Raw genomic sequence first — 22,504 nt, 5'->3', positions numbered from 1 at the left:
AAGGTGTTTCCATACACCAGCAAAATAAAGCTACGTAAAAATTGACAACCCAAGTATTAGAGGCAGCTCTCAGTATTATGTCTACACTTCAAACACAATTTTGGGCTTTGTTACAATATTTATACAATAAGTTTTCAATATTGTGTACCTTTGTAGAAGTTGGAATCGAGATGTGCAGGTTGTAGCTTCTGTTTGGGGAATAAAATAACACACCAAACATTCAAGTCAAGCGCCCTTCCTTGATTGACTTTTGATTGACAGCTGAGTGCTATTTTGTGGGCTGCGTAGCCACCCGGCTTTGTTGACATATTAGCAAGCGAGCTTCCAATGAGCTAGCGAGGAACAATAAACAAACTAGAGAGTGTTACAAAGATTCTTCTAGGTCGTGTATATACTTACACATATAAACGGCAGTTGAAAATCTTTAAAATACTCACTCGAACGACACTGATCCGAAGGCTTTCTTGATGAACCGGTTACGTACGGACAGCGAGAACGTTCAATTCATATGTAGGCAAATGAGCGTAATTAACTGGTTGTCTTGACAACGAAAAAGAATTCCACAGCAGACGTCCAGAAGGTGGCAGCACCCCTGAGAAGTGCCAGGCCACAGGCACCTCAAGTGGCTTGGCGGCCATCTTAGGTTGCCACTTTCTCTGTGCTCTGTGTTTTCACGTGACGTTTTCTTCTACTTTCTTTCCAGTCTTCATAGCAAAAATGCCACAGTTTATGATGTACAATTGTGACAATAAGTCTGGGAGAAGCTTTACATGCACATTTCATCGCCAACAATGCAATTATGAATGCTTATATTTACCTTTATGCATGATCTGTCACAGGGAAGGAAGGTCTTAGTAAATTCCCATTTTGATTTGAAGAGTTGTCCAAAAAAACTTTTAATGACATCTTACACACGTGTGCTTCCGCTGAGTTTTATTGGCAAGGCAATAATAAATAATCCTCATCGCTGACAGCTGGATGCTAAAGTTGGGACTCAATTTGGGTCACGCGGCTCTTCCAAGTGAGACGTCAGGTGAAGCCAACGCAGTGATTCAAAAATAATTCCTATCAGGTCTACACAGCTCACAAATCACAGTCAGATATTCAATATCTCTGCCAAGGAGGTTATGTCGTTATTGTCATTTTTATTATGGAATTTTACATTCTTCAGCCTAAATGTTTATGAGATGGGAGACAAAAGGCTTTGCTGCCCCCTGCTGGACAGAATCCCCCAGTCCAACTTGACAGTCTGACAGTCAAGTGTCAAATAAAAAAAATCTTCGTGAAAATACCTCAGGAGAAGCTGATGCTTCCTGCAGAGGCGTAGTAGCCCGTGCAGTCGGCGGAATATCGTTGTGACAGTGACACTGTGTTGAGATCCAGCTCTCCAAAATGATACGCTCCAAATGTCTACATTCAAAAATAACACACAAAGGAGAAAATAGATTGGATATAATGTCTGTCATTGAGTCATGAAACATGAATGGAGTGATGATTTTTGAGTTTGTGTACAAAATGTCATTAAGTTGCAATGAATACAGCATATTCCTCAAACCTTTAATATATTTCTGGCATCAAAGGCCTCTCGTTCATTCGTGCCTTGTCTTCCTGACCCGCTGGCCTCCTCCACTAAGAAAACAAAAAAAAGGAGGACAGGAAAGAGGGCATCACGATGTCTTATTGGGATCAAATCGTCTTGCTCACATGCTGATGCAGCGGGGGCACAACGTCAAGCTTATTTCAGTTGGTGAACTTTAGGGCCATAATTGATGTTGACCACATGCTGGTAAACATACGCAGCGTTGGGAAATGCTTGGGAACGTCGCAGGGCGGGGAGGACTTGATCCCCGGCCAAAATGAATGAAGCCTTTGTCAGTACTTGGAAAACATGCTGTGGCTGCATGTAAACAGAGCTCGAGCTGCGGATGCCACAAGCGGCTCTTGAGGAATTTGTTGTCGGACATTTTTATGTGTGGCGACATCGCAGCCCAACTTGGGTACATTAGAATGGATTTTTTTTTTTATGCTGCATCGTGAAAGACGATCATTATCACAGAGAGCCTTTTACTTTTAATGTGCGTGTCTATATTTTTTTCCTAATGTAAACAATTTTTGTCCACGTGTAATGCAAATCATGTTCCATGTGAAAATCAAGCAAAAAGCAATTATTAAATAATGAAATATTAGCAGTGAACAAATACAAAAACAGGTGACAACTACTTTTAGAAACTATTAAAGCACATTAATCATTATAAAAAAAAATTAAAAAGTAAGCGGCTGATTCTCGACCACCCAAACGCCATCGTGCTTTTTGATATTCCCTTATCAATAAATTAACTGTAAAAAAATTTCAATATCACAAAAACAGAAGCCCAACCCCCCCCCCCAAAAAAAACGATTTAAAGGGACACTTGACTCCATGAACAATTTTCAGCAGTGAAAAGTTAATATTTTGTCCAGAATGAATTTGGTAACTTTATGATTTTTCATGTACAATTAACACTTTTTAAAAGTAATTTTTCTAATTGCTGTCGACGGATGACGACGTCACCTGTGCTGAGGAAGTAGCTAACGGCCGATCATGGCTCACCAGTTTTCTGAGTTTGGTCAATAAACTGAGCCATGATTGGTCGTTACCTACTTCCTCAGCACAAGTGATGTCATCATCCGTCGACAGCAAGTAGAAAAATCACTTTTTAAAGGTATTAATTGTACATGAAAAATCATGAAGTTACCACATTAATTATAGACAAAATATTAACTTTTTTATGACTGAAAATGGCTCAATGAGTCAAATATTCCTTTAAATAACTTTGGCACTAGGGCTCTTCAATTAATTGAAATTCTATTTCAATTATTACACTCCACAATTATTTACAAAATTAGTATAATCGTTAACAAAAATAAAAGATTATTAATACTAATTTTGAGTTGTTTAAATTTATATATTTGCACAATTTTTTTAAATTAATTTAATAAATCTTGTTTGGCCCAAAATGAACTTGCTTAATTATAATGTTTCAAAGAAATTTATTTGTCTTAATATTTTTTAAACATTTTTTTTGTTTTGTATCAAAAAAACAAACGATTGTCTAATCGGGATTTCAATTAGTACCAAATGAATCGTGATAATTTTCTTTATAATTGAGCAGCCCTATTTAGCACTCAATAAATAAACAAATACATAAATACACCTCAATGACATCATAAGCCTCACAACTAACTAACAAAAATAAACGAGTCTGAAATTGTTTATGTACCTGTGGTGTCCTTTCTGAACAGGGTGTTGATGACAGTGGCGTGCAGCTTGACTCTGTCCCACTCTTTGACCATCTGTCCCACAGAGACAAAATACTCCACCAGGCGATCCGCAATCACCTGCAACCTGTCACATCATAACCACACACGTTGAAAAGAGTGCAGTCAATATGAACACAAAGAAACTTACTTTTTTTGTTTGCTTTAAACTCTCATTACTTATCACAGCCGTCTGTCATGTTGACTTTAGCGTACAAGACGTCCACCATGGCGGGGTCGTCGTTCATATACTCGATGCCCGCCACCTGTAAAGGCAGAGGCTTCCCTTCTGTGATGTCCCTTGACAGAAAAAAAAGAGAATATATTTATTCATAAAAAGCACAACGGCATAAGCTCTATCCAAATCAACAACATACCTGATAAAGTTTTGACAGTCCTGCAGGTGCTCGCATGCTTTCCTCACTTCCGAGTCGTCCAACAGCGTGAGGGTGCCGACAGTCAGGTGAAGCTTGGCCGGGTTCTGAAAGATGCTTTCATCGAGTCCGTGGTCCTAAACGTTTAAAAAAATAAAATAAAAAATACACAAGTTGTCTGAAATCCAGTTTTGACTCAATATGGGAAAAAAGTGATGCTCTGTTTGTTTCTTTTACTTGTGAAAATTGCTCCAAGACGTCGTCTTTAAACCTCATGAATCCCTCTTGAATTTTGGGGTCATTGAGTGGGAATGACAGGAAGTGAGTGAATTGCTGTTTCTTCCGGAAGTTGTCGACGAGGACTTCGATTCTTGTGATGGCTGAGGAGACCGCAGCTTTGTGCGGCCCTGTGACGACTGTCATGACATTAAATTACTTTTACAATTACAATTACTTTCCGACTTTGTAACAAGTAGCTCTAGTACAAAAATCCGTATTTGGTAGTGGCACAACAGTAGAAGGGGGCAGGGTGAACAATGGCTAATTTGCATATGTCACGGCCACCCCCTCAAAACAGGCTAATTTCCAGTGAGGCTCCACAGAGTTGTACCTATCTGTCCATCCACTCCTTGCTTGGGGATGTTAATTGACGTCTTTGTGTCCGACTCAAGGCGTTTACGTGTTTCTCCCTTTTTCCCAATGATGTATCTGTTGGAAGAAGACAAACCAGAAAGGTGGATATTTTCTAATGAGAAACAAGTGCGTTTTATACTTTGGTATGACTCACTTGTACATGACAGTTGGCACGTCAATGGCACAACGGAACCCTCTATCAGTCTGTTCAATCAAATGAGTATCACAGGTTTCCTCTGTCTCGAATTCCTCTCTCTCTACGTTACAAATTATCATTTGTATCATTTCTTACTAAACCACACTTTCATTTACAGAGTTAACGCGTGTCACAAAATGTACTCCACATACACTTACCAGGTGGTCCCATGTAGGAGAAATCCTCCTCCTCCTCCTCATACTGTTCTTCTTGAACGACGTTCCTTCTGTATATTCTTCCATCTATATTAATTAGAGGAGGCCGTAAAACGTCCATGTTTTCAACAAGAGTCCGCGAAAAATACAACAATTACTTTTGCGCTAAACTGCTAGTTAACTAGCTAGTCTCTAGCTACGTACATACAGCTGAGCTCAGGCATTATATTTAGAGATCCTACCGTTGAGCCGACTCGTACGTCAACATCGCCGCCATATTGAATGTGTCACAGTGGAGCAACAATTAACTAGCATGAAATCATTTGCTGATTATAGACGTTCAAAATATTCGTTCAATTGTATAGGGGCCAAGGTTTCCGTTTTTATGACTAACTGGCAGGTGGTAGTAGATCTACAACTTAAGTAAAGCTGGAGTAACCATTTTACTTCAGTGACATCTACCGTAAAGCGCGCTGTTATTTGCCGCAAACGACCGTCTTTGTCGCAAAGTGTAGGTAAGGTTCCTTTTGATCCAAACAAACGGCAGCATCATCTGGGTGGATTTGACGTCAAAGTTTTCAGGTTATCACGCGCATTGATAAGTTACTTTAAAACATGATCAAATAACGATGTTCTGTAAGGTGACGGCGTTCATTGTCATATCCTCGATCGGCTGCTTTGCTTGCGTTAGTTTAGCCGTGGCTAGCAGGAGCTAACGATAGTGTTTGCTTTCCATGAACGCCGTTGCTTTACTAGCGTCAGATTAAAAATGCAGTTGAAGTGACAAACGCGTGTTTCTTAAAAAAAAAAAAAAATGTCGCGCAGGCAATGGCGGTGTCTTCATCGTCCTCCTCGGCCGGAGGCGTTAGCGGCAGCTCGGTGACGGGTTCGGGATTCAGCGCCTCCGAGCTCATCCCTCCCAGGAAGGTCCTGTACACTTACCCCAAAGGAGCTGGCGAAATGATGGAAGGTATGTGTAGAAATACTATTATCATACACAATAGAATGTTTGTTTAAAAAAACAACAACAAAGATTTAAATTGAAATACAGCATTGACTTGAGATAAGGGGCGTGGCTGAGTGAGTGACGTCAGGATATTTTGGTGTGAGTTGCGGCTTACAGTAGCTCTTTGTGATTGTACTCATTATTATTTTTAACAGTTTGTTCTATTTAATAAACGTCTACATGTGAGGGCATTACAGTACCACACATGCTGTATTTTTTTGTTTTCACTTTACGCAAGTGGCAGTGTGACAAAAAGTAAAAATTGATCAGTTTGTTTTTTTTTGTCATCTTCAGCTTTACTGTGTGTCTGCTTCTGTCGTCCCACGTGCTGCCGTTTGCTTAACGCTCATGTATTTCCTTTTTCAGACGGCTCAGACAGATTTCTTTGTGAGTCGGTATTCAGCTACCAAGTGGCATCGGCGCTGAAGCAAGTCAAACAGGGTACGTGACTAAAACAAATGTTTTTTTGTTGTTTGTTTGTTTTGTTTTTTTATGATTGTTGATTTCCCAACAGATCAGCAAGTTTCTCGCATGGAGAAGCTGGCCAGCCTTGTGGAGGAGCTGGAAGCGGACGAGTGGCGGTATAAGCCCATCGAACAGCTCCTGGGATTCACGCCGTCATAAAGAAGCACACACCTAGGCATCATTTATGGGGGATGGTGGGGGGGCATGGAATTTCTTTTTTAATATTTTGTCTAATAAAATAAAGGTGGAAAACGTACTTACACTGTGTCCCTACCTAGAAGTACAGCCATTTACTTGTATAAAAATATGTTAAAGTAGAAGTTCTAATTCAACTCCTGTGCTTAATTAAAAGACTAAACTGTGCAACGCAAAAATGAACTTTTACTCTAAATTGTTTACATTAAGCAAAAAGAAAGCGCACACAAAATACTGTTTGTATGATTTGCTAAAATACAATGTGAGTGTTATTTTTCTCATTTCAGAATTTTATTTTATTTTTTCTGAAAAGAGCAATTACATTGATTTTAATATAGAACAATGATTTGAGATAAGAGTGTTCCGAAGTGGAATGACTAATAAGAGTGATTAAAAGTACAGTAGCAAAATACGTATTTGCATTTTGTTACTTCCTAGTTCCCAATAAATCTGAGCGGGCGAAACAGAAGCAGCCACAAACAACCCGTTCATGCACATAAGTCGTGTGCATTCTCTGCGTCAGCTGCTGTTTATCTCTCAAACTGTGCTCGTTCACACACAAACATGTTCTCGTTGAAGCGTGACGTCACAGGTCTCGTATCAATCAGCGGACGTGCTGTGTTGACGAGTAAACACGGTGTTTTGTTCCCCCCAAGTGAATGAGCGTGTGTGTGTCTTTTTTTTTTAATTTGTAGCGAGGAGGGTGTGGAGCGTACAGAATGTACCGTCGCACTTGGAGAAGGACAGTCCAGGCGCTGGGCCATGGCACGCCTCTCTGGACGCAGTTGGAATTTAATCCCAGGGAGGGAGTTGGAAAGTTTGGCGTGCTCGACGACACTTTAAGAAGTCAGGCGTCAGGAACTAAATGATCATCTCGAGTTCATATCGTCAAATTTGGATTCTCATTTCTGCTGTGACGTGAACGCGTGAATTGTGAAACAAAATGTTGGATCAAGAAAACACAATTTAAAAAAAATATTTGTAAATATTTAAAATGTGCTATTTAAATGTATAAAAGGTATGACATTTGTATAAATTATACATTTTACACCCTTGTTGAAATGCAAGGTTTTTGTGATTTAATTCTGAACACAATCACAAGAGAGTGTGAACACTTATGCAAGCACATTATTACTCTTGTTTATTTTGACCTTTTTTTTAATTGAGTTGGACATGGAAAAGTTTTGAGCTGATTTTTTTTTTTTAACCTCACAATAACCTTGCATTTCAATAGGGGTGTGTAGACTTTTTTTTTTTTTTTTTTTACAGTACAATATTAAATGTAAAAAAAACAACATAAAAATAGATAATAAAACAACTAATTATTCAAAACGGTCTAATAGATTAGCCATAATGTTGAGTGAAGTAAAAAAAGTACAGTAAGTACATATTAAAAAAAAAAAACTGCAAGAAATACGACCACCAATTCAAGGAAAAGATTGACCTACATATTCTTGGGGGTTCGCCAGTGGGCCGCACCGCACTGTAAGACGTGGACCACCCCCCACCACACCCCCCACCACCGCCCTCCCTATTGGGACACAGTGTACTTTGTGGTGTTTGTCTTGTTTAGACAGCCACTCCCACTCACGTGTACTCTAACCACTGAAATTCAGCTCCCAACTTCTTCACACATGAACAACTTCCTCTTTTGCAACCGAACACCCCGCATGCACAACTTCCATCTACCCGATCGCAACTGACCCTGGACTGGTCGCAAGTCAAATCGCAGGGCACGTATAGACAAGCATTCTGGCACCGACCTCAAGTCTTCAGTGACCCCAACATGCATATTTTCGGAATGTGGGAGGAAGCGAATGTATGGGGGGGAGAGCATACGGGACTTGAAACCCAAACCTCAAAAATGTGAGGCAGACATGCAAACCACTTGACCACCATGCTGCCCTGTGCACCACACATAACAAACAAATCAGCTGCTAGTGTCATCTTGAAGGCATTGAGAGGCAGAAAAACATGTTTTGTTTTTTACTCGTCAGCTGATGGCTGATGCAATGACATTGGTACACATTAACATAGAACATCCTGTTTGTATTGTAAGACAGACAGACAGACAGACAGATTGATAGATAGATAGATAGACAGACGGACGGACGGACGGACAGACAGACAGACAGACAGACAGACGGACAGACGGACAGACAGACAGACAGACAGACAGACAGACAGACAGACAGACAGACAGACAGACAGACAGACAGACAGACAGATAGACAGATAGACAGATAGACAGATAGATAGATAGATAGATAGATAGATAGATAGATAATTTGTAACCCAAGCTAGCTAGCTAAATGGGTGGGTAGATATCTATTTGCTAGCTAGCTAGCTAGCTAAATAGGTGGGTAATGATAGATAGATAGATAGATAGATAGATAGATAGATAGATAGATAGATAGATAGATAGATAGATAGATAGATAGATAGATAGATAGATAGATAGATAGATAGATAGATAATTTGTAAACCAAGCTAGCTAGCTAAATGGGTGGGTAGATATCTATTTGCTAGCTAGCTAGCTAGCTAGCTAAATAGGTGGGTAACGATAGATAGATAGATAGATAGATAGATAGATAGATAGATAGATAGATAGATAGATAGATAGATAGATAGATAGATAACTTAGTTACGTAGCATATTTGATTACATCATTTAGTTAGCTACCTAGCCAAGTTAGCGGCATTGATGCTTGACAGACCCTAAAATAATGACATGTAAATGCATGCATTATAGAAAAACAGGATACACTATATATACAAGCAATAACAACATACAAATACACCAAAACAATCATCAAAAGAAATACTTGTATGATTTTTATTTAGCCGTTATGTGCAAAACATGCTAATCTTTTCACTTTCCCCCCCCCCTGAATGTAATCTCATTGTTAATTTTCAAACTGTGCATAATGTTAGTGGCTTACAATAATAAATATACACTCAGTCAAAAGTTTGGAAACACTTTCTCATGCTATTGAATGGAGAGGCTTGTTTTACTAATCTGACAAGTGTGGCGCATAGAGAAACAAAAAAAAACTATAGACCAAAATGTACTTTAGTACAGTAACAAATCTGTACTTAGATATTTCCCACCACTAAGTGGAGTGTAAAATTATGCAACTTTAAACCATCTCTTAATGCTTTTATATACAGCACTTTTTTTTTTTTAATCTCAATTGAACAAATAGAGCGATATAAAAATGAATGTTACAGAATATAGTATCTATGTTCATGTGCATCATGAACACAAATATGTTATGTCGTGCATATTTGTTCAAATAGAGCGTTTTATTGCCATTTGACGGAGATGCTGCTGCTGCAGTGTTGTTTTCCAGGCTCTGCAGCAGAAAAAAAAAAAAAGTGATGTAATGCTTTAGGAGCAAAACAGGTGATGTCATGCCTTTGCAGCCATACAGTATACGCTCCCAGCTCAATCGGAAAGCGATTGCTAGACATTTATGTCCCCCACTGTTGGATATAAACATCCCCCCCCCACCCCAATATGTTCCCAACAAGCCCAGGCAAGTCCCTGTACATTTCCACAGCAGCGGGGGTCTGCTATTCAACACTAAGCCCCCTTGTTTTTTCTTCATTTTTTTGTTCACTGCTGGCGTGTTACCAGGCAAGATCGAGCTCGGGGGCGTGTCTGACTTGGCTCTTCTTTTTGATTGGCTAGCAGGCCGGGGGGAGTGGGCGTGGCTTGAGGGCTACTATAAAAACATTGTTGCGGCGCAAGCCGGAGCTGCAGAGCTTTTCGACAGCTGGTTGACGAGTACAGAAGAGGACAAGGAAGTTGTCCGATGGTTGCTTTTTGCAGACAATAAAGCTCCGAATAACTGACATTCGTTGAAGGTAAGGACTTTGATATTGAAATTTGATTACACTGTATACGCAAAGTCACTGTGCACGTTCCTAATTTTTTTTTGTAATGTACAACTCTGTAAAAAAACATTAAGACCAGTTATCAGTGTCTCTGATTTTGTTCTGTATTATTTCGTTTGTTGAAATTACTGACAACTAAATTCTAAATAGTATAATTCAGAGTATTTATTTGTAGAAAATGGTGAAAAATGTCCAATGTAGTTTTTTTTTTTGCCCTCTCTCTCGTTTTTTTTTTTTTTTTTTTTTTTTTTTTTACAGTGCTTAGATTTTAGATTTTAGTCTAATACATTGTAGCTCTTCTAGACTGCTGTTAAAAAAAATGTACAGCGACTGCAGAGTGACTTTCCAAAGAGCCTGTTGGGGGGTGGGGGGGGGGGGGGGTATGAAGCTCCAGAAATGTCATGGGGAGAAGGGGAAATTAAATTGTGTAATGATAATTCATCATTACTGCAACAAATGTTTATTTTGTTTGCATGTTATATTTGCCATGAAAAATAACTAAAATATTCCGCCAATAGAAAAATGACATTCTTTGTACTCAAGTTTCCTTTGTTAGCCCTTCTGCAAATTCAACATTGTTTTTCTCGGCTTTTTCTTCGACGCAGGCGATGCATTCGAGTGCCTCAAACGTGCAAACTGGCAGCTCGCCCCCGTCTCCGGTGGACAGCAGTCCTAGGAGGCTGTCTTGGAGCAACCTGGTGCAACGGCTGACCGACAGTATGGAGTCCAGGTCCAACAACGGCAGCAGGAGCGACCTCTCGGAATCAGGTGGGTAAAAGGGAATTCAAGCGATCTTATCCACCTCTTAAATTGTTAGGTATGAGTGCATGTAGATTGCTACAGAGGTGTTTTGCTAGTCAAACTTAGGGCCAGACCGATTAGCAATTATTATTATTATTATTATTATTATTATTTTTTTAGGTCAATACCGATTATTGTCAGGAAAAAAAAATACTGATTACCCATTATTTTAATATATATATATATATATATATATATATATATATATATATATATATATATATATATATATATATATATATATAATTCATAAAATCAACCCCTTCCCAAATTCCTTTTGTTGAAATGTGTTGTTAAAACAAAACAAAAAAACTTGAATTTTGAGAGAAGAATGTCTTTGAATCCTTGAAATAGCAACTTTATAATGTTATATAACTTGAAAGGACAATATCAAAATAAGAATAGAATAAACTAAAATAATAGCGACTGAAAAAGCAGTAAGAACGAATACTGAATGTTCCTGTGCGTTCTGGCCTCTTGGGGGCAGTGTGGTGCCGTGCATCCATGGCGTACACACTTAAAATGAGTACAGAAGAAAGTTGTGTTGACTTCTGTTAAAATAACTCGTTTTTCAGTCATTGGGAATAATTTGTGCCTTTGCGTAATGTTATCTCATCTGTGGGTGTGTGTTTCCACAAGATTTGTGTGTGGATATTCGTTATTTGAAGGAAAAATACTCCCAAAGTCGATGCTAACTTCCGGTTAGCATTTGCTAACTTCCTGTTAGTGTTCGGCTAGCAATGTTTTAAAAACGAAGCATGTTTTGTATTTAAATATACAGTTGATGTAATTCTTAACGTTGTGTATTTAGTTTTACAGTTAACTCTAACTGCGGCGTGATTAAAAAAAAAAACTTAAAGGAAGCTTAGGGACAACAGAATAACACACGCTACACACTTGCTAGTTGCTAATACTATGCAAGCAAAATGGTGCATTCAGGGTACTTTCACAGCGTCGGAAACTTCAGTTTTCTTCAATAAAGTTTTAGTCTGTAACAAATTTTGCTCCAACTAGCCAGTCAGAGGATGGGATAAATAAATGATGCACTTTAAGCCGTTTATGAACATGTCAAAAATGTTACAAATGTAAATATAAAATATAAGGAACTGCTGTCGGCCACAACTTACAAGCCAAGCTGACACCTGCCTCACCTTTCTGATCCCAACAGCGTCCGACGTGTCCGAGGAGGACCTCTTCTACGACCCCACGGAGGAGGCCATCTTGAAAGAAGTGGTGGAGCTGATCGAGCGGAGCCTGCGCGAGGCCAAGGACTCGGCGTGCGCCCTGCGCTGCGCCAAGCTCCTCATCCCCGACCGGCTCCTGGAGCGCATCGGGTGCGAGCTCCTGCACCTGGCGGCCAGCGAGCCGTGCGGCCTGCGCGGCGCCCTGGTGGACCTGTGCGTGGAGCGGGGGCCTCAGTGCGAGAGCGTGGCGCAGCTGTCGGCGGACCCCTACCTGGTGCCCACCTTCCAGCTGACTCTGGTGCTGAGGATGGAATCCGGCGGGCTGTGGCCCAAGATCCAAGGACTTTTTAGTTCCAAAGTGCCGGCGGCGGGAAGGCGAGCCATCAAGCTGAGCACGGGATTCCGCGTCATCAAGAAGAAACTTTACTGTTCCGAGGAGCTGCTGATCGAGGAATGCTGAAGACGACAAGTGTAACCTTCTAGGATGTCACTATGGTACAAGTGAAACATTCGCAAACGTGGACCTCAGTTTCTATGGAAACCGCCCCAATGGCAGCTACAGTTAAAAACAAAAAAAAAAAAAAAAAAAAAAAAAAAAAATCATTTAGCATAACAGCTTCTAGTCAAACGTCATTCCATACCATGTGGACGCTTATTTATTTGATATTCAAATACTCATATGACATTGCACTTTGTTTGCACATTTTGTTTTGCTTTTTGTATTTTCACAGTCGCGAAAAATAAATTATTTTTTTAACAAGTTGAGTCCTTGTTGTTTTTGCTGTCTTGGTGGTTTTAGAGCAAGAGTCTAATGGTGTACATTAAAAATAATAATTTCAGGTAAAGATTCAGACAATATGTAGACAAAAAAAACGACCTGAAAAATAAAAAAATAATATATATAATAATTTTCAAGTAAAGCAGGAATTATGTTATGGTGATGTCATTTAAAATTAATTTATAGTTTACGCTCTGAAATAAAATAAAAATACTAAAAATGAAAACCCAGTAAAAATCCTTCATCATCATTAAGACTTTTATTGAAATGAAAAAAAATAAAAAATAAATCCAAACATTTTTCTTAGTAATTCCTTTTATAAAGCACTCAAAAATATTTTTAAAAAAATTAAACATGTTTGCATCCATAATTTAGTTTTTACTTCATAACAATATCATACAAATAAATGTATTTAAAATGCAGATAAAATAAGTGTTTAATTGTATGCTTAAATAATTTTAAACAAACTTTTTGTAATCAGAATTGACATTAAGGAAAAACTAAAGAATATAGAGTTAAATTATATCTAATCTATATTTAATTTTTAAAAATATTTGGGAGTGCCCTTTAAACAAAGTGACGAATTTTTCTCTCTCTCTGTACATACATATATATATATATATATAATTTCGAGTTGGAATTTGACCTGTGTCGCATGCATCTAGAAAGTGGAAAAAAAAAAAAAAAAAAGTAACATGTTGCTAGTTTGCATGAATTTGACGTGTTCCGCAACCATAGGAGGAGAGAATGTTGCTGAAGTCTGCCCGGCGACACACATACGTACACACCAAAAAAAAAAACAAAGAAAAAAAAAAGGAGGAAGGCCTTTTTGAGAACATGACACTGCACTTCCTGCCAAGCACATGCGGCACATCGGCCAAATAACGTGAACGTGCGGGGAGCAGCGATCCCAGCTGCGGCCTTGAAAAAGTGCTGACAGGGCGCTTTGCTTTAAAGTCGTGTTTGTTCAGTTCCGAAACACAAAGCGGTCACGTCTTTGTTGAGCATTTCCACTTTTTATTTATTTATTTTTTCTCCCCATATCGCACAGTAAAAACATGGCGGGAAGAGATGCAAGCGTTGTTGATAATTACAGTAATATAAATAATCAGGAGCATATTAATAACAAGGAAGTATTGTGCAAAAGTCTCGTGCCGCCAATATACTTGTTTGAACGACCTTTTTCGCAGAATGAGTAAATAGTCAGTGATACACGTGAAAGATTTTCACTCCATTTGTTGAGTGGTGGCACATGGGCAAAGGAAGATGCCAACCTGGATAAAGGTGCAGTTATAGGAATTTTCGATCGACGTTTAATGATTGACAGCGGCTGATAAACAAGCCGCTATTTTTGTGAACAGTCGGGCCTTGGTGACGGCCATATTGTTTTATTGCACACAAAATGGAAAGAGTGAAAAGATTTGATTGTTGCTAAAGTAAAGCTCTATAAGTTTTGGATGGATGGACTCACCACAAAAAAAATGCAAAAAAAAAAAAAAGATATCAATTGGCATCGCGAAATGTACATCGTTTGTATGGGGAATTTTGTATGTGGGAATTTTTTTGTCTTCTGGAATTGCTTTCTGTCAAGCAGATGCGAGAAGAAAGTGGGTGACCTTGCACAGGGTGCCATTTAAAGGGATACTTCACTTATTTAGCCCATTATAGCAATAAAAAGCTAATGTTTTGTTTGTAATTAATTTGACACTTTCATTATTTTTTACGTACAATTAGTACCTTTAAAAACACATTTTGCAACTTGCTGTCGACTGAAAATGACATCACCAGGGCTCAGGTAACCAATCACAGCTCACCTGTTTTCTAGGTTTGGTCATGTGACATTCACAAGCTGAGCTGTGATTGGTTACCTGTTCCCTGGTGATGTCATTTGCAGTCGACAGCAAGTTGCAAAATGTGTTTTTAAAGGTACTAATTGTACGTGAAAAATAATGAAAGCATCAAATTTATTATAGGTAAAATATTAACTCATTCCAACCCAAAAACGTGTAAATACGTTTTTGGGAGTGAAGGACAAAGTATTAAAAAGGTATTTACACGTATTTGGGTTGGAATGAGTTAATATTTGACTGCCAAAAAAAGGCTAAATAAGTAAAGTATCTCTTTAAGGTTAGGGGGTACGGATAAAAGTACTGGTTAGGGTTAAGCTTGGTTTGTGGTTTCGGGGTTGTGGTTCGACAATCTGCAACTCATTAAAAACCCACACAAAACTATCAATCTAATTGTGTTGACAACACTTCAATGACGACATTTGTGAGGCGACGGACAATTACACGAGTGTGTTTGCACATGATTTCTGCATAGATTTAAAAGGGTTGTTTTCCGAGGTGCAGCTGAAGCCGAACGCCCAAACGTTCTCGTGGATTAAATGCCCCAATAAAGAAGTCCCGTGCCACACGCAGGCTTACGAAATCCAGTTTGGTGCCCTGGAACTAATCCTTACTTCTTATCTCAATGCTTCGTCACTTTAAACCAGTTTAGCAGGAGCTGCTTTTGTCACGTTGTCTTCGGGAGGTAAGTTCGTCTATTTACAGCCAGCTCAGTCTAGAAGGCACAAAAAATAAATCATAAATATACACAGATAATAATTATCAGTATTTGTTGTCTTTTTTTGTTCAATAAACCAATCATCAATCAATCATTCAGTCGGCATTTATTACTCCTCTTGCTGTGGCTTGTGTTTCTACGTAATTAAGCCCCGCCTTCCCGCTTTAGCGTGTTTAACATTACAATTACTGTGCGGTAATGTTATGATATAAGGGTGGGCCAAAAGTACGTAGGTACTGTAGACATTTAAAAACATAATAAATTCATTTTATTACTCAACCCGGCAGTTTTACTGGATTTTGACAGATGTTGCAAGCCACACAGAATATTGTGTACAATTGCTATAAAAACATGAAACATACCCAAAGAAAGATTAGAGACTCTTTTTTTTATCAGGAAAACAAAGTATATTTCTATCTGTTTATGTTTTGCAGCAATTAGCATTAGAATATAGCAACGTTTCATCATTATTCATTATGTTGATCTCTTATACTCTGCTGCTACCTGCTGGCCGTTTTTGTAATAACTACCATTGCTTTAAGCTTCCTCTTCAGTTCAGAGGCTGCATCAAAGCCTTCTGTATGCTCTAGCATAAAAAACAAAACAAAAAATAATAGGTTTTTGGGACCATGGTAATATTTAAAATAGAACATATTTATACGTTTTGAGGAGCAAATGAGTTAAAAATGTTATCCATCTTGTTCTTATGTGGTAAAAGAATCAAAATTAGTAAAAAACAAAAAACAAATGTGGGGAAAAAAGGTGTTCCACAGGGTTCAATTCTGGGTCCACTGCAGTTTTCATTTGGATAACAAAGGTTTCTTTGCTTACTTGTGAAAATAAGGAAAGCGGCAAGGCCAGCTTCAGCCGTGTAAGGATGCGGTGATCTCGGACAGTTTGGCGCAGCTCGGCGTCCGAGCCCTCTGAGCCCTTTGGTACAGATCCGTGTCACCGAAATAGCGTGCTCGGTACAGCATGCCTTCCTCTGCACAAGCGAGAGAGAGAGAGAATACAAAACATTCAATACTGTATACGATAGAAAGCGTGAAAGTCTTTGGTCTAGTGATGAGTTCATTTCGTACTTTGCTGTTTCTCCTTCCAGCAGTTGTTTCGCAGGGTGGAGATGTAATCGTCCTCCACCGCCTGCTCCAAGCGTTTGAGATTCCCGTCGTTGACGTCTCTGGGGAAGTGCTCGGCCACGTAGTACGCCACCTTCAGGTTCTCCGTCAGCCTCTTCTGCGTGTGGCCTGCCGACCTGCCACGTCAAAAAGTGGTCGCGAGATACACTGTGATGACTTGGAGGAAGTCAAACGGAGTTGTTGTATTTTTTTGGTTTATTTTTTGAACTCACGGGCGATAGCTGAGGCTGTAGGCGGGGCTTTTAACCATGATTTGGCTGAGAGCCGACACGATGACCAGGATGAGGATAGGCATGACCTGCACGAAAAGAGCGAGGCCCCCCTGAGGATAACAAAAACAAGATTATCTCCGAAATCAGCATGTAAATTAGGGCTGAAAAGCATCATGTTAAGGCATATATTCTTTAACTTCTTCCTTTATTAAAGGGATACTTCATTTATTTAGCCCATTATAGGAATAAAAAGTTAATATTTTGTCTATAATTAATTTGATACTTTCATTATTTTTCACGTACAAGTACCTTTAAAAAACACATTTTGCAAATTGTTGTCGACTGAAAATGACATCACAAGGGCTCAGGTAACCAATCACAGCTCACCTGTTTTCTAGGTTTGGTCATGTGACATTCACAAGCTGAGCTGTGATTGGTTATTATTAATAGATTATTAATACTAATTATTACTATTATTATTATTATTAATAGATTATTAACACTAATTTTGGAGTTTTTACTTCTACACAAGCATCTTTTTTTTTTTAATTTAAAAATAGCTAATTTAATACATTTTGCTTAATTCAAAAGTAACTTGCATAACTATAATGTTAGAATTTTATTTTTTGTCTTAATATTTTTTATTTTATTAATTTTTTTATGTTTAAACATTTTCTTGTTTTGTACAAAAAATACACGATCCTCCTACTGCACAGTGTACATGCTCTACTCCAAGTTTTTGCCAAAATAAATAAATAAATAAATAAATAAATAAATAATTAATTAAATAAAATTATAAATAAATAAATATTATATGTTGTGTTTGGTCCAAAAGGAAGTTACATAAGTATAGTGTTCTTAAATTGGTCTTAACATTTTTTTTTTAAACATTTTTCTTGTTTTGGACCAAAAAAATAAATAATCGTATGAATAATCGTGATTTTAATTACTGCGAAAATAATTGTGATTATTATTTTTCCCACAATCGAGCAGCCCTAAGTGTATTACTTTTAACCATTTTTTTCTTCTTTTTTGTATATAAATTTAAATGTATTTTAAATAGATTTAAAAGTCTTTAAAGCATGTGGGAAGAGTAAAACTATATTAAAATATTTATTTTTATATGGTCCCTCTAAAGCGCTTAATATTCCCCACTGTACAGGTTCATGGTAAAAACGTTGACATTGGGAAAACAAACTCGACTCAATGGCGCCATCTGCTGGCTAAAGCGTGACAATACTCACGTCTCGTGGTCGCTCTCTTCTCTGCGGCCTCTGCTGACGCATCCTCCCGTTTGTGTACGCGTGGTTACTACCTAAATAACACAACAAGCTGAATAATGGCTCAGTAAATGACAGTTGAATGTTGATAGAGGTGAGACGCACTCGCTGGGTAACCTCCTCCGAAGAACATGTTGAAGAGGTCCTCAGGGGAAATATCGGCATCGAAGTTGGCATCCGCCTGTCTGGAAGGATGCCGCCGCTCCTCGCCGCACGCGTCGTACTGTCGTCTTTTGCTGGTGTTGCTCAGCACGGCGTATGCGTTCCCGATGGCTGTTCATTAAAAAAAAAACAAAAAAACAAAAAACAGTTAACACATTCACTGCCAGCCCAGCAAAAATCCATTATTTGACGTCTTTTTCCGTCAATGGCAGTCAATGAGTTAAGATGAGATGTAACCAAAATTGACAGATTTTTAAGCAAAATTTGCCTTAAAAGGTAAAAAAAAAAAAAAAAAAAAAAAAAAAAAAAAAAAAAAAAAGGAAAAAGGATGCTGCAATATAATCACAAAATATATTGCCACATTGTGTTTAACACATTCACCGCCAGCCCAGCAAAAATCCATTATTTGACGTCTTTTTCCGTCAATGGCAGTCAATGAGTTAAGATGAGATGTAACCAAAATTGACAGATTTTTAAGCAAAATTTGCCTTAAAAGGTAAAAAAAAAAAAAAAAAAAAAAAGGAAAAAGGATGCTGCAATATAATCACAAAATATATTGCCACATTGTGTTTAACACATTCACTGCCAGCCCAGCAAAAATCCATTATTTGACGTCTTTTTCCGTCAATGGCAGTCAATGAGTTAAGATGAGATGTAACCAAAATTGACAGATTTTTAAGCAAAATTTGCCTTAAAAGGTAAAAAAAAAAAAAAAAAAAAAAAAAGGAAAAAGGATGCTGCAATATAATCACAAAATATATTGCCACATTGTGTTTAACACATTCACTGCCAGCCCAGCAAAAATCCATTATTTGACGTCTTTTTCCGTCAATGGCAGTCAATGAGTTAAGATGAGATGTAACCAAAATTGACAGATTTTTAAGCAAAATTTGCCTTAAAAGGTAAAAAAAAAAAAAAAAAAAAAAAAAAAAAGGAAAAAGGATGCTGCAATATAATCACAAAATATTAGGGGTGTCACGATTCGCCAACTCCACGATTCGATTTAAATTTCGATTTTGGGGTCACGATTCGATTTTTTTTTCGATTTTTTTTTTTTTTTTTTTTTTTTTTTTCCGCTCCCCCACTTTATAACACAGAGGCATATGCTTCTGTAGGCTAAGGCTAGTCTATGATCATTGGTTCTATTCATTGCACAGTAAATCTTATTTCAAAAGATCGGCTACATATAGGTGATGCAATTTCCATATTATTTTTGTGTAAATTTATGTAATATATGATAATTGACATTAGGCAGGAATGATCAAATTCAAAGAATTTATTTACAATATAAAGTTAACCGTCTTGTTCTTACTGAAGTGTAAAATAAAAAATAAAAAAACAAAAACAAAAAGTCACAGTGGGTGCCTGCCATCTATTGACTGTTTTTGGTTACAACAGTGTGCTGTGCGTTCCTCTTAAAATAATGTGCAATGTGCAACAACAACAAAAAATATATTGTATCCAAAGTCATGGAACAAATACAGCCTGAACAAACTATATCCCAACATTTACAGTTGCTGGGCATACTGTAGCGTGGTTCAAGTACACTAATTAAATGTTTGAATCCAGCGTTTTCCAAGGCTGCAGGTCTGCTGCTATAAATAGACCTATGGATCTGGCGTTTCGCGCGAGCTGAAGTGTGTGGAAGTTTCACTGTAAATGAGGATGAAATAGTTGGTTGGACCGTTGTTTTCCCACTTCTAGTTGAATTTGATAAATCTAAATCTTTGTGATGCCTGCGTAAATGTCCCGTCATGTTTGTCGTGTTTCCCGTTGTTACGGCTGGCGGCTCGGGCCCGCCGCCGGCTCCGCTCCCCTAGTATGTATGTGTGTGTTTGTGTCGGCTGGTGCCCGTATAATGGTACTTCAGTTTGAATGCGCCAGCGCGACACTCTGATTGGAGGACTGTGCCAGCGCGACACTCGGATTGGACGACTGGACGACGGCATCGAATCGTGTGTCCTCTCTTCTATTTCGATGCTCGAAATCGTGACGTAATTTCGATCGATTTCGATAAAAAATCGAAATCGTGACACCCTTACAAAATATATTGCCACATTGTGTTTAACACATTCACTGCCAGCCCAGCAAAAATCCATTATTTGACGTCTTTTTCCGTCAATGGCAGTCAATGAGTTAAGATGAGATGTAACCAAAATTGACAGATTTTTAAGCAAAATTTGCCTTAAAAGGTAAAAAAAAAAAAAAAAAAAAAAAGGAAAAAGGATGCTGCAATATAATCACAAAATATATTGCCACATTGTGTTTAACACATTCACTGCCAGCCCAGCAAAAATCCATTATTTGACGTCTTTTACCGTCAATGGCAGTCAATGAGTTAAATTGTCTTAATAAGTGAGGACAAAGCACATAGGTTACCTTTAAATGCCTCCGTAGCACCAGGAGCGTGATTCTTATCCGGGTGGAATTTTAACGCCAGCTTCCGGTAAGATCGTTTGAGCTCATCCTCGGAGGCGTCCTTCTGCACGCTGAGGATCTCGTAGAAATCTTTGCATTGCTTGATCCTGTAACAACAAACAAAAAAAGTGCATTTGTTATTGTGCTTGCAGTTTGCGGTGGTGTAAAAGTGAACCTGTTTGCTGAATTTATGCTATTGCTACTCTCGTTACCTTCGCACAGCATCCACCTGCTCTGCGGTGTAGGACTTTGAGGTATCTGAGGGTTTCTCTTCAGGTTTGCTGCCGTCACTTTGTTTCTGTCGTAGTCGAGGTCCTGGGTCTCCATTCAAGTCCGCGTGTGCGCCTTGTCTGGGTGTGAAGCCGTTCTTGGAGATGAGCTCAAGCAGCACTAAAGGACAAATAATAAACAATAACTTATGTGGACAGTTTTTGTCCATTTTCCCCATTGATGTTCTCCACATAACAAAAACAGTAGAAATTGACGAGTATTCTGTTAGACAGGGTTTTGGCGCCACCTTGTGGCCTCTTTGGGTATTGCATAGGTAAGGAATAGTAGATTTATTGTTTACATAAATGTATAGGTACATTGCTTACCACTATATGGCACATATCGTCGGTTTTAAGCCATCTTTTTTTCGTAAACAGGATAAACGTCCATATCCCACTGCTGTTTTTGTTCCATTTGAACTGTCCAAAATGGCTTCTGGTCCAAGTATTAATTTTGAATTAATTGATTTTAAAACATGCATTTAAGTGATTCTTGGTTGTGAAAACGTCTTGGGCCAGTTTAGCTTGGAGTGACCCCCCCATCCCTTCCATACTGTACAGCATACTGTATGTGCGCAGACATCCATGCAAGCAAAAAGCAGGTGATGCGTTCAAGTGCTGCCGGGTTCGACTAACCCCTCGCCTTCTCGGTGGGGAAGAGCCTCTGGGCCTTCTCCAGGAACCTCCTCGCCTTGTCCGGCTGCTCGCTGCCCAGTGCCGCGGCGGCGATGTCGATGCACCGCTCCGCCTCATCCCGGTTCACCTCCATGGCGGTGGACCTCGGTGGGCTAGCGGCGGGACCGGAAGTCGGTAAAGAGGTGCGCTGACGTCATGCGGATGCTGATGCCGGCAAAAGCAGTTGAGTGGAGGTCTTTTTTTTTTTTTTAGCAAGCCTCCAAAATATAACAGGAGACTGCAAGAAATGTGTTAGCAACGTTAGTGAGGAATGCTGTAGTGGATTAAGTTGGCCACTAGAGGGAGACACATCACCCCTTTAAAAAAAATGTATGTCAAAGACAGCGCTGCATCACTGTCACATTTGGTTCCTCGAAAATATATTGGGTCTTGTAATAATACCACTTCAATCTCTAAAATACACAAATATTTATATAAACGGATAATACGGTCTTGAAAATATGACTTTTTTTAATTTTATTTTTTATCTCTAAACTATATCTCTAAAATCTTATACCTGGTACTATTATATAGTGTTTTTTTCAGTGTGGCCCGAATAAATCTTTCATACTTTGAGGTCAATGTTTTATTTTATTCTACCCATTGTATATTATTCATTATTTGTGTTGTTTTTATTGGAATGTATTTATTTATTTATTTTTATTTTATCTTTTTTTTTTTTTTTTTTTTACACTATCTACAGAGTTAAGGATATGAGTTCAGATATATATATATATATATATATATATATATATATATATATATATATATATATATATATATATATATATATATATATAT

General features: G+C 38.3%; 5 protein-coding genes across 7 annotated transcripts in view; 2 read left to right on the top strand and 3 right to left on the bottom strand.

Annotated features, from left to right (window-relative positions):
- sbk1 (SH3 domain binding kinase 1) overlaps positions 1–569 on the bottom strand; it is a 30,267-nt gene extending 29,698 nt beyond the window's left edge. The window contains exons 1-2 of the mRNA XM_077503859.1: positions 438–569; positions 149–188 (exon numbers count right to left, since the gene is read on the bottom strand). The gene's annotated coding sequence lies outside the window, so the exon portion shown is untranslated. The remainder of the gene's footprint in view (positions 1–148; positions 189–437) is intronic.
- Positions 570–918: 349 nt separating this feature from the next.
- ascc1 (activating signal cointegrator 1 complex subunit 1) lies at positions 919–5,636 on the bottom strand. 2 transcript variants are annotated; one of them, XM_077503860.1, is made up of 10 exons: positions 5,118–5,636; positions 4,659–4,742; positions 4,459–4,561; positions 4,282–4,379; positions 3,909–4,087; positions 3,675–3,808; positions 3,478–3,597; positions 3,261–3,385; positions 1,556–1,629; positions 919–1,410 (listed from the first exon to the last, which is right to left on the bottom strand). In XM_077503860.1, the coding sequence occupies exons 1-10, from the start codon at positions 5,206–5,208 to the stop codon at positions 1,294–1,296; spliced, it is 1,125 nt and encodes a 374-aa protein (XP_077359986.1). In that variant the 5' UTR covers positions 5,209–5,636; the 3' UTR covers positions 919–1,293. The 2 variants fall into 2 exon arrangements, with proteins under 2 accessions (XP_077359986.1, XP_077359987.1); XM_077503861.1 differs by lacking the exon at positions 5,118–5,636 and adding an exon at positions 4,898–5,105.
- On the top strand, positions 5,053–6,382 carry anapc16 (anaphase promoting complex subunit 16). Of its 2 annotated transcripts, none has more exons than XM_077503875.1 (4): positions 5,053–5,170; positions 5,481–5,625; positions 6,028–6,102; positions 6,176–6,382. In XM_077503875.1, exons 2-4 carry the CDS (start codon positions 5,484–5,486, stop codon positions 6,283–6,285), a joined length of 327 nt encoding a protein of 108 aa, XP_077360001.1. In that variant the 5' UTR covers positions 5,053–5,170; positions 5,481–5,483; the 3' UTR covers positions 6,286–6,382. The 2 variants fall into 2 exon arrangements, with proteins under 2 accessions (XP_077360001.1, XP_077359999.1); XM_077503873.1 differs by having other exon boundaries at positions 5,086–5,237.
- A 3,643-nt stretch (positions 6,383–10,025) lies between these two features.
- Positions 10,026–12,965, top strand: ddit4 (DNA-damage-inducible transcript 4). Its single transcript, XM_077503621.1, has 3 exons — positions 10,026–10,190; positions 10,826–10,988; positions 12,190–12,965. Exons 2-3 carry the CDS (start codon positions 10,829–10,831, stop codon positions 12,663–12,665), a joined length of 636 nt encoding a protein of 211 aa, XP_077359747.1. The 5' UTR covers positions 10,026–10,190; positions 10,826–10,828; the 3' UTR covers positions 12,666–12,965.
- Positions 12,966–14,937: 1,972 nt separating this feature from the next.
- On the bottom strand, positions 14,938–21,923 carry dnajb12b (DnaJ heat shock protein family (Hsp40) member B12b). The gene is made up of 9 exons (XM_077502155.1): positions 21,665–21,923; positions 20,972–21,149; positions 20,721–20,866; positions 18,285–18,452; positions 18,144–18,214; positions 16,900–17,009; positions 16,631–16,803; positions 16,380–16,533; positions 14,938–15,545 (listed from the first exon to the last, which is right to left on the bottom strand). Exons 1-8 carry the CDS (start codon positions 21,795–21,797, stop codon positions 16,412–16,414), a joined length of 1,101 nt encoding a protein of 366 aa, XP_077358281.1. The 5' UTR covers positions 21,798–21,923; the 3' UTR covers positions 14,938–15,545; positions 16,380–16,411.
- Positions 21,924–22,504: the final 581 nt, after the last annotated feature.

Source organism: Festucalex cinctus, chromosome 17, assembly GCF_051991245.1.
Source record: "Festucalex cinctus isolate MCC-2025b chromosome 17, RoL_Fcin_1.0, whole genome shotgun sequence".
NCBI lineage: Eukaryota > Metazoa > Chordata > Actinopteri > Syngnathiformes > Syngnathidae > Festucalex > Festucalex cinctus.
This window is presented reverse-complemented; position numbering and strand designations above follow the sequence as displayed.